The 18,132-nt window shown below is 37.9% G+C and overlaps 1 protein-coding gene across 1 annotated transcript; it reads left to right on the top strand.

Moving 5' to 3' along the window:
- The first annotated feature begins 1,643 nt into the window (after positions 1-1,643).
- On the top strand, positions 1,644-16,246 carry LOC120419386 (zinc transporter 2). The gene is made up of 6 exons (XM_039582060.2): positions 1,644-2,096; positions 12,739-12,849; positions 12,908-13,070; positions 14,767-15,611; positions 15,671-15,911; positions 15,986-16,246. Exons 1-6 carry the CDS (start codon positions 1,977-1,979, stop codon positions 16,096-16,098), a joined length of 1,593 nt encoding a protein of 530 aa, XP_039437994.1. The 5' UTR covers positions 1,644-1,976; the 3' UTR covers positions 16,099-16,246.
- The last annotated feature ends 1,886 nt before the right edge of the window (positions 16,247-18,132 follow it).

Genomic DNA, 18,132 nt, shown 5'->3' with positions numbered 1-18,132 from the left:
GCTTCAGATTGTTCATCTACACGTCTCTCAAGTGCCCCAAACTAAAAATAAATGAAATTTTGTTACAATTGGGAGAAAAACGAATATTAGTGTCGGAGGTCACGGTGGCTCTTACGGCTTTTTGAAAACTCACCCGAGAAAACAACTCGTATTTTTCCTTAAACTCTAACAATACAGTCATGCAATCAATCAAAAAATGTCTGAAATAAAACAAACCAGGCTCGATTATCCAATGTTTTGATTATCCAAATTGCGATTATACGGAGAATTCTTATAAGAACTTCGGATATCGAATCATGAACAAAAAATATGTATTATTGTATTCTTTTCATCTCACTTTTATATTTGAGTTCGGCTAACTCATTTTAGTCAAATTTGAGTGGTGATTGCCTGTTAAATTACTATACAGTCCAGACTCGATTATCCGAACTTTCGATTATCCAAAACTCGATTATCCGAAAGTTTGTCCCATACATTCAGAGAATCGAATCACGACAATGAAGGTTTTTTACGTATTTTTTTTTATTTTCTTACTTTTAACCTCAAATTTGAGTTCTGCGACCCCATTTTAGTCTGAATATTTGATTGCCTTAAAAATCAAAAAATGCAATTATTCAATATGTTATCACCGCCATTTTGGCCGTCATCTCGGATTTAAAAATTCTAAATCATTTTAGAGTAGTTTATGGGTCAAACTTAAGCTCAACCATCAAACATAAGAGATCGAAAAAAAAATTCGTGATTCGATTATCCGAAGTTTTGGTTATCGAGTCAGGACTGTAATTATATTTAAATTGTTTAGGCTCATTTGAAAAAAAAAATATTAGCGATTCCAATGAAGTTTAGATTTATTGAGAAATAATGATTGCAATAAAACTGTACTGATTTATAGCGTATTTGAAAAAAAAAATCATTGACCTTTTGGAAATATAATGTAAGATATTATCTTGTAATTACAACTTTTGAAGATCAACACCATCATTCTCGATAGAATGAAAACAAATTTCCTATTCTTACCATGCACTTCACTTCAATCCTTTCTCCCCACGAGCGAGATTCGCACGATCGTGATATTGTTTGCGCATCCATATGGCGCTCAACACAACATCGCCGAACTCCACTCTCTTTCTCATTAGACCACTGTACTATCGCTAAGTAAGTTGTATAAGTACAGTGTGATAGTAAAAGCAGCGGCCTCCAAGCCAAACTGTCAAACCTGTGGGGCTTCTCGCGAATTCAAGTTATGGCCAGTTTGAGTCGGTTAGTTTTCGAAAAGTTTTTTATTGTGTATTTTTATTTGATTTTTTTATCATTTGTTCTGTATGCTTTTCATATTTTACATTTATTGTATGTTGTATTGTATTGAATTAATTTTATTTGCATTTTTTTGTTTGTTTTCTTGTCCAATTTTGTTTGATTTTTCCTTCATTATAATTTTGTTAAATTTTGCAGTTTTATCTCTATTTCTCTTTGCACCTTCCTTGGATCCACCCAGTTGTGTGCTTTACCGATTTGAGCTTTTTCTCCCCGTCGTCGTCGTTCCGTCCGGAGAGCCTTGACTTATTATCGTGGGTCTGTTTGTCTGTCTGCGTGAGCCCCAGCAGCAGCCAAGCTTGTTTGCCTCCCAGCGAGCTCCAAGCCGCGCAAGTTAGTATCGTTTGTACGCCGGTCGGGTTCGGTTCGAGTTTCGGAGAGAGAACGTTGATTCCAGCTTTGGAAACGGCAAAGTGGTGTGCGTTTTGTTGTGAGGTGGTTTTTGCTGCCTTCCATACCAAATTGTAGATCAAAGTGATAATTTCGTATAAAAACAAGTCGGCAGTTGATAAAAACGGGGCAAAATCTCAATTTGGTTTGAAGTTTGCGGTTGAAATCGAACTAAAATGGTCTCTTGAAGACCCGGTGGAGAGAGGTGGTTGAAAGAAAGTATTTCCGGCCAAAACGAAAGCGCACGATTAAGGCCAGACCAGCCCCCCAAAATGCCAGTATATTTGGAAGTCAGCACAAACTGTGACGATGAGCAGTACGACAGTGCTGGAAGTCACGGCGTCGGGGCCAACAGCCAGCAGAACCTGCTGTCACTCCAGAGTATTGCCAGTGTAAGTGCATGTGACGATGATGATGTTGTGCTGTGCGATGATGACCTGCGAAGTTGATCCAAATCCGATACGTGGGAAAGCATGTAATTGCGCGAGAAAGCATGAATACAAACTCTATACCTGGCCCGCTATGGCGTGGCATAGCATAATGTTGAAGCATAAAATGTAGGTTAGACCTAGTCAGCAACCGACTATAGCAGTCAGGCAGGCACACCATTCAAATTCTCGTATATCATAAAAAAGCGAAGACCTGCTCGAGGGTGTCATGGTGCAAAGGCTCTTATCGAAACCTAGAAAGCAGCAGCAGCCACCAAACGTTGCCCTTTCAAAATGATAATGAGACTTGTTGAATTGTGGACCCCCGACTGCATTGCGGTTTATGAGGAATCGTTGGATTATATTAGTTATTATGTGGGTGACTTGCGTGATAAGAAGCTTGGACTTGAAAAAACCAAACCATCAGCTGATGTGGTTGGACTCGTGTTTCTAACAACGCGAACCATACTTGAAATTCTTGCCAGCATTCGTGAGATTAGTTAGTTGAATCAGTATAATCAATACGGTTTGGAATGCTACCTGAATGCTTCAAATGATCAAAACCAAATGGAAACAAAATGAAACAAGTTATGAGCAATGCACCCCGTGAATGAATCTGGGATTGCTTCATAATAAATTGTTTGTTTTTAAACCCCTTTAGCGAATGATAATGACAAAATTACACACATTCAAGCAAAAATGCGTGACAGACGATTCATTGTCTGGCTGCACATAATTGATGGTTTTGATGCGTATCAAGAGAAAATTGTAATAACATGGTGTCAGAAAATTGATTTCTGATTGAATGAGTGAGTGCAATGATTTGCAATTGAAACAAAAACGTCACTGTCTTTTACAAATCCATTTTGTTTTTGAAAACAATACAGTCCTGATCAAAGGCCTTCTAAGGCTCTGTGAATCACGAACAAAATAAAATCCTAATCGAGTTCAACAAGCCCAATTTGAAATTAATGTTGAATATATTCCACCTTGGATTACATATTCCCTGATCTTTTTAGAACATTTTTGGATCAAAGTTGACCTCAACGATTCCAAATAAAACAACATAGTTTTCTTTGTTCTTTGTATTTTATTATTTAATATTTATACCGACTGAAAATTGTAAAATTTCTTCAAGAATGTTTGTTTTATTCAATTATTACAAATAAACTAATGTATTTGATTTTAAAAAATCTGAGCAAATTATCAAATTTCACGAATTTCACGCTGTCTGCGAAATCGTGGAAATTTACTAACCTTAATAATAGGTAATAAAAATACAAATACATTTGTCATTGATGAACGGCTTATCCTTGAAGTTAGTGAAGCTTCTGAAAAATTAGAAGATTGAAAAATAAATGGTTACATGTTATTAAAATGAAACTGGATTCAAATCACCAAAAATTCAATTATAATATCGATTGACTCGTAATCAAAGTATTTGGTTATCCTGAAATTTTAAAGATTTTACAAATTTTCTTAGTGATCAATAAAATAAAAATCAACTTTAATATTTGTGGTTTTCAAGTAATTTAAGCGCAAAATTAATTACCAAGTCAAAATTGGTCAAAATTTTTCCCATGGTTTCAAAGGAATTCGATAAAACACTGTAATACCAAAATAATACCAAAATGTGGTATCCTGACTTAATTTTTTTTTCCCAATTTCAAGTCATTTCTATAGGGGGTATATAAACAAATTTAAAAATCAAGTTTGAAATTTTCGGTTTTCAATGAAAGCATTTGCTTTGAGCCATCATTTGGTGCAAAATTAATGACCTTATCGAAATTGGTCAACATTTTCCCATAGTTTCAGAGGAATTTGATATAATATCACACACTCAAAAAATCTGAATTTTACACATGACGTAATCTCAAACATCATTTAAAAACAATGCTTGTAATCCAAAATGCGATGTAAAATTCTGTTAATTATCACACAACACTTCAAATTTTAACCGCTCACACAAAACTAGAATATTACATCACATGAAATAATAAACAAAACACTTTTGACTGAATTTTACGTTTCGTTTGATGCACATGACTGGAGCGGATCTTTTGATATAATTCTAAGTGGAATGAAACTTAATTTCGCGACGCGACGAATCATCTTGTTTGACAGTTTGACAAATGTCAGCCATGTTGCGTGAATCAAATTTTTCGCTGCGGCTGCAACTAAAAAATCGACTCAAATTTGTCAGAACCAACACCCATCATCCGTCGAGGACATTTATTTGGCAATAACAAAGGTAAATGTAACTGCAGAGCATGGCTTTCGTGTTTTCCAGACTTATTATTAGCAGTTCAATTATTTCACAGATGCTGCTCTTCCTTTCGTCGGAATTCGTTCCGGAATGTGCGCTTTGGCCAGGCCGAAGTGAACCATGATGCTGATGGAGACCGGATCAGGTTAGCCGGGTTCTCAAGACCTGTTATGATGAACTCAGCCCGGTGAGGACAAAAAGTGGCACGAGAGAACTGATTGGAAGCGGACCTCCGGGGAATCGTCGGAAATTTGGAGACGGAACCACACCTGACCTTGCGGGGATTTCAGTGATCAAAATAAAAAGGAAAAACAAAAGTGTTGTGACCAAGGGGTAGGACACAGAGTAACTGAGTGACTCAATTTTACAAAATTACTCAATGTGGCTCAAAGTTACTCAATCTTCCTCATGATTCTTTTTTCACCGGGTTACGGAATCTGTGAAATAACCAGCTTTTGACAGAAGAGCGTGTTTACAAATAAATTAGAAATATTTTCACCATTTTCACGCCACGATGCTGATGTTAAAGTTCAGTGAGTCAACGAAACCCGGAACAAACTATTCCGCCTGTTACGGATTGTGTAGTGTTGATCGTCGCCGCCGGTACCGGTGAATTTGAGACTGGTATTATTTCAAAAATTTCTCCAAAAACGGACACTCTCGAGAGAATTCCTTGTCGCCTTCACTCTCGGTATCAAACAGCTGATCGTCGAGCCAAGCCCCCGTTGTACGAGGCCCGTTTTGGGGAATCAAGAAGGAAGTCTAAAAGATCGGCTACAACCCAGCCGTCGTCGCTATCGTGCCCATCTCCGGATGGCACGGAGATAACATGCTGGAACCGTCCACCAAGATGTACTTGTTTCAAGCATGGGCCATCAAGCGCAAGAGGGCAAGGCTGACGGCAAGTGCCCCACCGACAAGCCCCTGCATCTGCCCCCGGGAACGGGAACCGGTGTGAACAAGCCCGGTATCGCCATCGTCTTCGTCCCGGCCAACCTGACCGCTGAAGTCAAGTCCGTCGAAATGCACGAAGAACGTGTCCGTCAAGGAACTGCGTCGTGGAACTGTGAACTCACCGCCCAGGTCATCGTGCTGAACCATCCCGGTCAGATCTCCAACGGATACACCCCAGTGCTGGATTGCCACATCGCTCACAATACTTGCGAATTCAGCGAGACCAAGAAGAAGGATGGAGACATCTGAAGCAGTCGCTCCGATTTTTTCTTATTTTTACCAGAGACTAAGCGAATAATGCGTTTTTTGTGTGTTTTTTTTTGTTTACTTATTTATTTTGCTCCAAAATCATACCTAGACCCTTGGCAGAGTGACGACACGAATCTTAGCGGTACACTTCTGCACCTTGACCTCGATGGCCTTCTTCTCACCCACGGTGGCGACGACCTTCTTTGCGGCAGCCTACGTTGCTCCGGCAGTTCTCTTCTTCTTGTGGACAGCAGCCCCAGTGTCACCGGCGGCTTCTTTTTCAGCACCTTGCTAACCTTGCGCGCTTTCGCTTCACGCCGATTCCGCAGACCTGCTTTTCGTTGGTCAGCTTCTTCTAGAAATCTCCGACCGACGACGTCGACGCCTTGGCAGCATTTATCAGCTCTCTGGTTGAAACGGCATCCGGTCCGGGAAAGCCCGTTCGCAGAGTTTGGATCGTTTTCACTTGGGCAATGTTCCGCATCCGGGCGATTTCGTTCTTGGCTTACCCGCATTCTGAGGCACCTCTACCACCACAACCTTCTCCTTTTCGGCCTTGAACCGCTGGTAGCCGATTTGTCCAACACTTTGTCGTACCTTTGACACGGGCTCGCTACTTGATACCCTTTGCTTTACCGATTTTTTAAAAAAAATGTGAGCGGCTTCGGCGCAGGGGCTCCGGGCACGGGGTAGAACTGTCTCCGGACATGCATATTTGCGCCAACGGCTTCCTCGTCCCGCTCCGTTAGGAGTTCACAGACGGCATTGATCAACATTTGTGTATTGTCCCTAGTCGAATCCATCAGCACCGGCGGCACTCTTTCTGGAAGCGGTCTTTTTCGGGCTGGCTTCTTGGCGGCGGCCGCAGTGTTCTTGGCCTTGACGGACGTCACCTTAAACTGACTTCCTCTCAGTGGCGGCCAGTTTCTTCTCACCCGAGCCGGAAGCAGCAGCTGGCTACTTCTTCTTCTTTTCGGCCGGTTGCCCGCGGGCTTTTTAGACGGTTTCGAAAAAGGATTGGATGGATCTCTTCCAGTATTTGCCATTGCCATCTGAAAATAAAACCAATTTTATTCAATTCAGTTCTTTGAAGGTTGCCCTTCTCCCGAAACAACCTACCTCATGGCACGGAATCGACGCCGAGGACCAGGAGTTTATTCCGTCGAATTTGTGTGTCGTGGAAAAAATTACGCTCCCGCTGTTTTTGTATTTTGCAATTTGTCATTGTCAGTGTTGAAATGTCAATGTCAAAGTTGTTACGTCGTTTGTGAATATCAAGGTGAAGATTGAGAAATTCTGAAAAACGTGCGTGGCTCAATGTTACTCAATTCTATTCAAATTTTCTCAAAATCACTCACTGTCCTACCCCTTGGTTGTGACTCAAAGTGATGAATGATTCAATTATTGTGATGAGTGAAATATAATTATGGCTAAGTTCAATAAAAACATCGATAAATTCGAATATTAACCTGTTTTCTTTCATGTCGTAAGAATCAACAAATTCCAATAAGAATATTTTCCCACAAGAATTACGTTAAATGTAATTTTACACGACCTCAGTTGATTGTGTAAAAAAAAAAAATTGATTGTGTGGTTCGTGTAATATTCAAATCAGACACAATCTTACGTCTTATTTGACGCTCCAGTTATGTGCATTGAATCGACAGAAAATTACACGATTTTTTCGAAGTGTGCATAATAGAACAAAAAAACAAAATGTGGTATTCGATCATTGACGCATTCTGCAATTTTGCAATATCAAAACAGTACCTTAAATTGGAATGATACCAAATTTTGCTCTTTCAAAATCCTTAAGACAAATTCCATTTTAAAATTCCAGATTTTTCCCGACTTTTCCAGAAACTCAAATAATAGGCATTTCTTATCTGAGGAATAATTTCAAACAAAAAAGATTTAAAAAAATTAAACTATTGACAATTTTCGTAAAAAAAATACTTCAAAATGCATTTTTAAGCAGAGTAGAAACATAAACAATTAGTGTTTGAAAAATATTGGAAAGCTAAAAAATACTTATAATTTTAATGTATATTTTTAAAATTGGCAAACGTATAGTTTCTTTTAACTTTGTTTAAACTGGATATGGCAAAAAGTTAAAGATATCTGAATTTAGAATTGTATTCCTAATTTTATCTTACGTATCAAAAAACGTTTAAAATATGATTGCTGTTATTATTCCTTCAAAGAATTTAGAAAAATATCAAGGAAATCGTTTGAAAAAATGTTGAAATGAAACTTTATAACCCTGTTTAATTTTTATAAAAATTGATATATTATACTTATTTTATGCGAAATGTTTGGAGAAACTCTTTAAACATATTTGCAATAACTCAACATTTTTTGGATTTTTTTTTTGCAATCTAAATATTTTTCATGTTTTTTAATCGTAAAAATGTTTTTCGAGAACGAACGATTGGAATTACACAATCAAGATTTATATGAAATAATTCTCATACTCACATACTTACAAAAAAAAGTTCAAAAAATTAATGACTTAAACAATTAAACATATTTAATACAAAAAAAAACATTGCCAAACTCAAGTTGAAATCTTTTTTTCAAAAATTCAATTGATGTGCCAAAATGAAACAGGCTAATTTCTTTACGCCGGCCAAAATTTTTAAAATTAGGCTCTATTTTTAAATAGGTATTTCATTAACTTTGCTGTTGTCTTGAGTTAGATGCTACGCAATGTTTGATACACAAAAAAATAATAAAAATCTTTTGTTTCAGATTTGTGTCAAATGCATTTATTATTATTTAAGATTTTCAATGTCATAAATAGCCTTTATTCTCAACTAGAAATACTTAAGTTTAAATTAAGTTACCGTGTCGAAATTTGTATGACCCAATCTCACCCCCAGACCCAATGTCACCCATGATGACGGTACTACAAAAAAGATTAGTGGATTCCCGACTTTTTCCGATTTATTAATAAAAAAAATCACAAATTTTCAATTTTAGACGGATTTTTTGCGAATTCCCGACTTTTCCGATTTTCCGACTTGAGTGGAAATCGGATAACCGAACTTCGAATAATCGAAACTTTGGATAATCGGATCCAGACTGTATTTATAATAAGCTGATAAAAATGTGTTCTAAATTTGTTGGTTTTCCGAATGTGTAAAAGCTTGATTGTTTAAAAACGAAACTATTGGCACTACGCCCCCCGGGGCATGGCCTTCCTCTAACGTGGGATTTCTGCTCCAGCGCCTCTGACGAGACAGGAGAAACCGGGACCGACGTTTTACTTCACCATCCGATAGAAGCTCAGTGGATAAGGCGGGAATCGAACCCGCGTCTCATAGCATCATCGGGATCGGCAGCCGAAGCCGCTACCCCTGCGCCACGAGACCCACTTGATTGTTTATTGGGTCTATTTTCTCTATGTGTTGGCATTCCAATAATTGTTTAATTTATATAATATATACCACATTGTTAAGGCTCTGGAAGGCATCATCCAGATCGGCCATTTGGCGGATTCAGAATGCACCAATAAAAAAATGGGTTTATTTCTGTTGTTTGTAGAAGCATTTTACAAAAAAAATCAAATCAAATTATTCGCTCTACATCATTGCCTTAGCGTTCTCGATTGCAAGATTCCTACTCGAAACTAGGTGTCCGAAGGCTTGATTGTTGAGGCAATTGCAAACCTCTTTTTACACCTTAGCTTCCATCCATCCCGGGATTCGAACTGACGACCTTTGGATTGTGAGTCCAACTGCCTACCAGCGACTCCACCGAGGCAGGACCCAGGGAGACGACTCCTACACCTGGACTGAGCTATCGACCTAACCTCTAGGTTAGACCGGGGCCAACATTTATTTCCCTGTCCGACGGAATACGTGATCATACAAATCTCGTCTCAAAATTTTGCCACCGGGACCGTCTGGGATCGAACCCAGGTCGACTGGGTGAGTGGCAATCACGCTTACACCTACACCACGGATCCCGGCAGAAGCATTTTACATATCGTGATTATTTTTTCATTTCAATTTACTATTTTTGGACCCTGAATTCAGAACCATCATTGACAGTCATTGTCATTGAAGGACACATTCTATGACCTTAAGAAACAGAAAGAGAACCCAGAAACAATGGAATTACCCTGACGATAGCATTTTTTTTTGTTTCAGAGCACCTTCATTTAGATTTAATTTTGATTCAGTTTTTGCTTAGGGGAGAGTGGGGAGACTTGATCCCTGGGGAGACTTGATCCCAAGCCTGTATCTCATCAGGATGTGGTAAAACATTTAGCTTTGTTCTAGAAAGTTGTGCGAAATTGACTAAAACTCATTGTAGAAAACAAAGAAAAAAATTAAAAAAATGTTTTGATTGAGTTACACACATTTTTCTAAGAAGTGCTGCAAAAAATTTCCAAGAGATCTTTTTTCTTTGTTTTGATAAGTATAGAAAACACTCAAAAATTATTCAAAAAAATATTTTTTATACATGAATTGTTTGATAAACATATCAACTTTAAAACCCTTACACATTTGACGTTAAATTTATCGTCATATTATTTTTACAATCAATTGTTTAAAAAAGTGCGTTTAGGAAGGCTTGATCCCTGCATTTTTACAGTCACTGGAATCAGCCTCAAGATTAAATAATTGTGCTGGGTTTTCGTACATAGTTTCCTTTAGTATAGTTGTACATAACTTACTGCAGTTTGAACCAATTTTCAAAAGTTTTGTAAACAAAAATTACCAGCTTTTGTAAACATGCTCAACTTTGGTCTAAAAAAGAAAATTTTAAGTTTTAAAATATTTTGCATGCTAAACTTGTTATATTTTGAACACAAACGTACAGGTTTAATGTGAAATTGCTGAAACTTATAGAAAATTATAAGTTTGGATGAATAAGAAACATTTTGCTTAAGATTTCTTCAAAATGTTGAAAGGGGGATCAAATTACCCCTAACATTTTGAAAATGCCGGTTTAAAATATTTTTTTAAAACGCTTGGCATGATTCGAAGAGTTTATCTGATGAAATACCCTTATCAGCCAAACATAGTTGAATGTTTAAGAGCGAGTTTTTCACCGATGTGAAACAGGTCGTATCGAGGTGCTCCGATTCGGATGAAACTTTCAGGGTTTGTTTGTCTATACATGAGATGAACTCATGCCAAATATGAGCCCTCTACGGCAAAGGGAAGTGGGGTAAAACGGGCATTGAAGTTTGAGGTCCAAAAAACATGAAAAATCTTAAAATTGCTCGCATTTCCGTAAAACTTCATCAATTCCAACTCTCTTAGATGCATTCGAAAGGTCTTTTGAAGCTCTTTAAAATGTGCCATAGACATCCATGGATGCCATTTAGAATTAATTAAAATATTATTTAGCATTTTGTCGGATTATGCGTAAAACAGGTATTCGCCTACTTGATACAGCATTTGACGTATTGAACACAGGGTATGAAAAATCTAACTTTTTTTCATAAATGTTTTATTTAATTATTTTACTAATCAAATTCAAAATTCCAACACCTCAATCTAATGTAAAATTTCCTGAGGATTCCGAATATGTCAAAATTGAGACCAAAAAGTGCCTCTATGGAAGCCTACAGGGCAAAAACCAACGTTGTAAAATGTTTGTTATAGAAAAATCGTAAAACTATGAGAAAAACTGCGATTGGCCAAAAAGTTAATACCGTAGGCTTATAGTTCATGAAATTCCCTAACTTTTGACCTATGGGAGTATGGGTGTTGGAGGCTGTTGCAAAAAGTTATTAGGGTTTTAAAAAAATCAATTTTTAACAGTAATTTGCAAAAGCTATGAGAAAAAGTCAAACCAATCCTGGATGTCTATGGCACATTTTAAAGAGCTTCAAAAGACCTTTCGAATGCATCTAAGAGAGTAGGAATTGATGAAGTTTTACGGAAATGCGAGCAATTTTAAGATTTTTCATGTTTTTTGGACCTCAAACTTCAATGCCCGTTTTACCCCACTTCCCTTTGTCGTAGAGGGCCCATATTTGGCATGAGTTCATCTCATGTATAGACAAACAAACCCTGAAAGTTTCATCCAAATCGGAGCACCTCGATACGACCTCTAGAACAAACCGAGCAGAATCTACAAATACTGCCTCTTAAGCTTTCAATTCATGCAAAAAGATCATAGTTTTGTGAGAAATTGACAGAGTTATGTGCGATACAAAAAAAGAGGATCAAGTCTCCCCACTCTCCCCTACATAAAATTCTAGGCTATTTTTCTTAGCGCGCAGCAAACAGGTTATGTTCGAAACCGATGAAACTATATTACTGAATCTAACTGAAAGTAGTCATCAAAACTCGTGAGATAACGATCGCGAGATAAAAAATAAATTATTGAATCTTCCATTTTATCTCATGACTCACCCTGCTAGATCTGCGAGGATGTTCGCGGAGATAGATTCAATGTCATGATGCTCCAATTCGATGGTGTTCGTCACTTTTAGTAGCTGTCGCTAAATTTGGTCGTATTGCGAGTTGCATTCAAACAGCGATAACACGTTGATGTAATAAAAATTGAAATGGCTTAATCCGCACTCCTACCTGTTTGCACGTAGCTCTTATCTAGTGATAAAGGTCATCAATCAATGGACGATACAATTACGTCAAAACCGTACACTGCCCATTGGCCATTCGAACGACTTTATCAAATATTGGGATATTCCACTAGCGACTAGAGATACCTGTGTGAATATTAGTAATATAAAGCGCGTGCTAAATTCGCCGTGTCGTTTTTGAGCAAATATTTTTCAGCAAAAAGACTGTTTTTTCTGGTGACCGAATGGATTTCACAATGTCGCAGCATCCGCGCCCGGTTGTGATCTTCCACGAAAAAAAAAAAAAACCAACGATTAGCACCTTCACCGTCGTGCGGGAAAACACCACGCCACCGACCGTCACCGAAAGGTGGCTAAATCGGACCGTAGATGTGGGCCAGCGTAGCTCTACACTACTATTTCTGCGACAGTCTCGATTTATCACGTTAGAAACAGATTAAAAATTTGACTCTAATTGATTTAATTTGGACGCGCAGCGCAGGTCACGAGATTCGCTCGCGGGAAATCCGAGCCACACTTTTATAAGACTCGCTAATCGGATTGCCTGCTAATTGTTGTTATAATTTCAGCTCTCAAATCCCAACTGCTTGTTCGAGCGCAACTCCAAGAACAACGAACCCTATGGAAAGGCTGAGAAACGAAAGCTCCTGTGGGCGATCGCGTTCACGCTGGTTTTTATGGTAAGTTTTGCGCATGTTTTGAGATCTTCATAATTTAAATCTCTTCAATACCCGACAGGTGGCGGAATTCCTCGGTGGTTACCTGTCCGGCAGTTTGGCCATCATGACAGACGCGGCCCACTTGCTGTCCGACTGCATCAGCTTCCTGATCGCGGTCATATCAATTTGGATCTCAAACAAAAAACCGGACGGACGGATGTCGTTCGGGTATCGTAGAATAGGTGAGTAATGCTGGGGGAAAATGGGAATTTTGGTGATGCTCTTATTAGGAGGAAACTTTGCATAGGGAAGAGGCTCTATTTTTTCCAATTTTGTATTGCAAAAATTTCCAAAGATTTTGAATTTTATGTTAGGAAACTTAAAAAAATCTGATTTTTTTTGTATTTTATTTAGTTTGAAAGAAACATATTCCGTAAATTTTCTATTTCAAAAGATGCAAATTTCATTGGGGACCATCCATAAACCACGTGGACACTTTATTGAGAATCTGTTACCCCCTACCCCCTTCCCCCTTCGTGGAAAATTGTCCATACAAAAAATAACTTTTTTGTATGGATCGTGGAAAATGGCCTCAATTTAAAAATCCTTCTTAAATCGATTAATTCAACAATATCATGTTTCAATTCATTCACCAAGAATATATTTTTTGAAAATGTATGTTACTTTTTCACTTTATTCAAGTTTTTTTTAATACTAACGAAACGAGATTTTTTATGCTTTTTCACTTCATTATAGTTTTTTTAAATACTAAAGTTTCACAAAATTTTGTATTTTTTCAAAAATACTTAAATTTTCCAAATTTGACTGTGGGTATCAAACGAAGCAAAATTTTGTATGTTTTTTTTCGCTGTAGATTTTTTTTAGAAAATACTAAAAATTGACAACATCCCGAATTTTTTGAAGGTACTCATTTTTTTTAATTTACAATATGGATATCAAACGGGTTTGCCAATTTATCAGAGTTTTTTTTAGGAAAATAAAAAAAAATTCACGAATTACCGTATTTTTCGAAAATATTAAAATTTTCAAAATATGCAATATGGGCAGTTATTAAACGAAGCGGAATTTTGCATGGTTCATACACACATTCATATTTTATTTGCTTCATATTAAATTTGACTTCGTTTGATACCCATATTGCACATTTTGTAAATCTGAGTATTTTCAAAAAAATACGGTATTTTGTAAAAAAAATAGTATATTCAAAAAGAACTCTAATAAAGACGATATGGACAGAACTTTCGTTATTGAGCCTCGATAGTTTTATCGTTAACAACGTTGGATTTTTCGTAGCATTTATTGATACCAGCTCTCAACGTTCCTTCAATATCTGCACAAAGAGAGTCCACTGTATTTTATTTTTTTCTTTTCAATCCTCTACCGCCATTTTATGGTTTTCTTGTTTTATTTTTAGTATTTTAATTTGCATTTATCTTGCTTAGTTTATGTTTGTTATTGGTAGTATTTGGCCTGCTCTACCACCTCCTATCATTACATTTTGCCTATCTATTTTTTTCATGTTTTACAGTCACTTTTTAAATTTTTTGCTTGTTTGCTTGAGATTAACACTTTTGAAAATATTGAGTGTAGTCAATACAGTTCAGACTAGATTATCCGAAGCCCTGTTTTTTATCCGAAGTTTCGATTAATATAAAATATTTTCTTGTTTTAAACATCAAATTCGAGTTCTGCGACCCCATTTTAGTCGAATTTTAATAGTTGATTGCCTATTAAATAACAAAATGCATTTTTTCAATATTTCATCAGCAACATTTTGGCCGCCATCACGGATTTTAAAAATTTTAATCACCGTATTTTTTATTTCGTCCTTCGATTATCCGAAGTGAAATTTTTCCGAGGTCTTCGGATAATCGAGTCTGGACTGTACTATTTTCAATCGTTTTATCACTTTTCCAGAGGTCATCGGTGCCATGCTGTCCATCTTCGGCATCTGGGCGCTTACCGCGGTGCTGGTGCTAATGTCCGTCCAGCGGATAATCGCCGAAGACTTCGAGATCGATGCCGACACCATGATCATCGTGGCGGTGCTTGGAGTTGTGATGAACATAGCAACGGCCTTCATCCTGCACGGCTCGTGCAGTGTGATTTCGCCCATGCATCACGGCCATTCCCATGGGCATTCGCACGGACATTCCCATGGACACTCGCAGTCCCAGACGAAACTGGTGGTCAGCGCAGAACCTGCGACTCCGAGGTCCCGATCTCGATCTCGGTCACACTCGCCGTGCAAGAAAAAATCCCACCCAAAGTTGGACAAACTGAAGATTTGTGACGAGAAGAAGTGCCAGCACATGGAGCAGCTGACCATCCCGAATCTTCCGCCCAGCCCGAGCGTGAGTCCGCACAGTTCACAGCCCAACAGCAGGCACAACTCGTTCGCCAACTCGGCGACCATCCGACGTCCGACGATGGAGAACATCCTGAACCTTGCGAGGAGCAAACTGAACGTCGAAGCGATTCGCCATCGGATGAGCATCGACGCGGGGCCAAACTCGCCCGATCTGATTCCGTCCAGCAAGTTTCTGTACAACAAAATATCCATGCTGGACAACGACTCCACGCTGGGCCAGAGTCGGCGAGAAAGTGGAGATTCTGCGTCGGATGAGGAGCATCAGGACCACCACAACCATCACCACGAGGAAGGTGAAAATCTCAACGTTCGAGCAGCCATCATCCACGTGATCGGGGACTTTATCCAGAGTGTGGGCGTCCTGCTGGCTGCCATCGTGATCAAGTTCGCTGTAAGTAATCAACCCAAACAAAATTACAACCTCCTAACTCCAACCTTCTTCCAACACAGCCCAACCTGAAAATCTTCGACCCGATCTGCACCTTCCTGTTCTCGGTGATTGTGCTCATTACGACGGTGCGAATATTCCGCGACTCGATGCGCATCCTGCTGGACGCGGTGCCGTCGAGTGTGTCCCTCGACAAGCTGTCCACCGAGCTGGGCTGCATCGCGGGCGTCAAGGCCGTGCACGATCTGAACGTGTGGAGCGTGTCGATGGGGCTGAATGTGATGACGGTGCATTTGATGGTTGGTGAGTATCGCTGAGAATTTTTCGTAACTTGAAAGTTGAAAAATGAAACTATTTTTTGAATTTCTCGGTTGCAGATCCCATCGCAAATACGGCGGAAATTCTAGTCGCTGCCAATACGATCGCCCGCAGTGGGTTCAACATCAGCAAGTGTACAGTGCAAATAGAGAAGATAAGTTTTTGTAGTTAAGGATTACTAGGCCCTCAGTCTAGGGCAGGCGTGTTTGTGTGTAAATATTAAAGGATAAGTTTAAATCAGTGCTAAGTAGTCAAATTAGTAATAATAACTAAATGAATTTTCAATAAAATACAAATGATGAAATGATACGAAGCCTCAATTTATTTATTTGCTAAAATTTCAAATTATTTGTATTGTTTGTAAAAAAAAAACATATGTCAGTGTTAATGGGATCCAAATTGAAGACGTTTAGATGTAATCGTATCCACTAATCAAACAAGTTCTTTTTTTCATATCTCGCTCGACTCTTGGATCACATTGTTGGGAAATGATTTTTTAGTCATTCTCTACGAAATCGACCGATTTCGACCATTTTCAATTTTTGGATTTTTTGATTTGGGTCAAACATTGGGGGGCCTTCCCTATGCCCGAAGAAGCTATGTTGTGTCATTGGTTCACCCATACAAGTCTCCATACAATTTTGGCAGCTGTCCATACAAAAATGGTACGTAAATATTCAAACATTTGTAACTTTAAAGTGAATTTTCTGGTCTTGGTGTCTTCGGCAAAGTTGTAGGTATTGTTGAGGACTATTGAGAAAAAATAGGCACCAGAAAAAAATTGCCGATTTTTAATTAACATTTTTTCACAAAATCTCAATTTCTCAAAATACGTATTTTTTGATTTGCGAGATTTTTTTTATATGTTTTAGGGGACAAAAATCCGCAACTTTCGAGCCATATAAAAGTATGGTAAAAAAAATCAGCCGCTGAGTTATGATTTTTTGAAAAAAAATAGTGTTTTTTGGAAAATATGTTTGACTTCATTTTGTTTATGCAAAACTTGAATTTGCTATCGAAAAGTACTTTACACAATTTTTGATAAAGGGCTCCGTTTTCAAGACATAGCCCCCAAAAGTTTGATTTAAGCAAAATATTTGCAGCTTTTCGATTTTTGAAAACAGTTACAATTTGTGACCATTTCTGAAAAATTCAGAAAATTTGCTATAAGATTGTCTAAGAGACATTGAAGATAGGACCTCTGGTTGCTGAGATACAGTCGGCCAAAGAAAAGGAAACAGGAAAATTGAAGTTTTCTAAATCTCACCCAATCAACCCACCATTTTCCAATGTCGATAAATTTTTTTAGGTCCTTAGGTTTTTTATTAGGTCCTTTTCGGTACTGGGACCTGGTTAGGACCGAGTCGGCTTTTGTAATTACATTGTTCTTAATGCTAAGAGTAATTGCAGAGGATCTTGTGTGTAAATGTTAGTGGGAGGGGAGCCGAATTTTCCAATGTCGGTATCTCAGCAACTATTGGTTCGATTTTCAATGTTAAGACATGAAACATTCGTGAAATTTTCCGATCTTTTCGAAAACAATATTTTCAAATTTTTTGAATCACGGCTAACATTTTAAAAGGGCCCTTTGGAAATGTTAGTCTTGATTATTTTATTTTTATATTTTTATTATATTATTTTTGAAAAGATCGAAAAATTTCACGAATGTTTCATGTTACCCCATTTTAGTCAAATTTGAGTTGTTGATTGCCTATTTAAAAATAAAATGCATTTTGCCTTCCTCACTTTACTGAGGAAAGGCTATAAAATCACTCGAAAAACGAACTTCTTAATTTGACCTCCTAGTATACATATCGACTCAGAATCAAATTCTGAGCAAATGTCTGTGTGTGTGTGCGTGTGTGTGTAGGGATGTGGGTCTGTGCACCAAAAAATATGCACTCGATTATCTCGGTGCTGGCTGAACCGATTTGGACCGTTTTGGTCTCATTCGATCCGTCTTGGGGTCCCATAAGTCGCTATTGAAAATTATAAAGTTTAGTTAAGTACTTCAAAAGTTATGCTAAAAAAACGATTTTGACAAAAGTCCGGAAGATTGTAAAAAGGGTGGTTTTTGTAAGAAAACCCGCCATGCTATACATTTTTAAAAAGGTAATAAAGAGACCTTTCCAACGCGTCAAAAACATCTAAGATCTGACAACCCTATCAAAAGTTATAAGCACTTAAGTGTTATTTATGCACTTTT

The sequence above is a fragment of the Culex pipiens genome, chromosome 2, assembly GCF_016801865.2.
Source record: "Culex pipiens pallens isolate TS chromosome 2, TS_CPP_V2, whole genome shotgun sequence".
Lineage (NCBI taxonomy): Eukaryota > Metazoa > Arthropoda > Insecta > Diptera > Culicidae > Culex > Culex pipiens.
The sequence above is the reverse complement of the archived record's forward strand: the minus strand, read 5'-3'. Positions and strand labels throughout refer to the sequence as shown.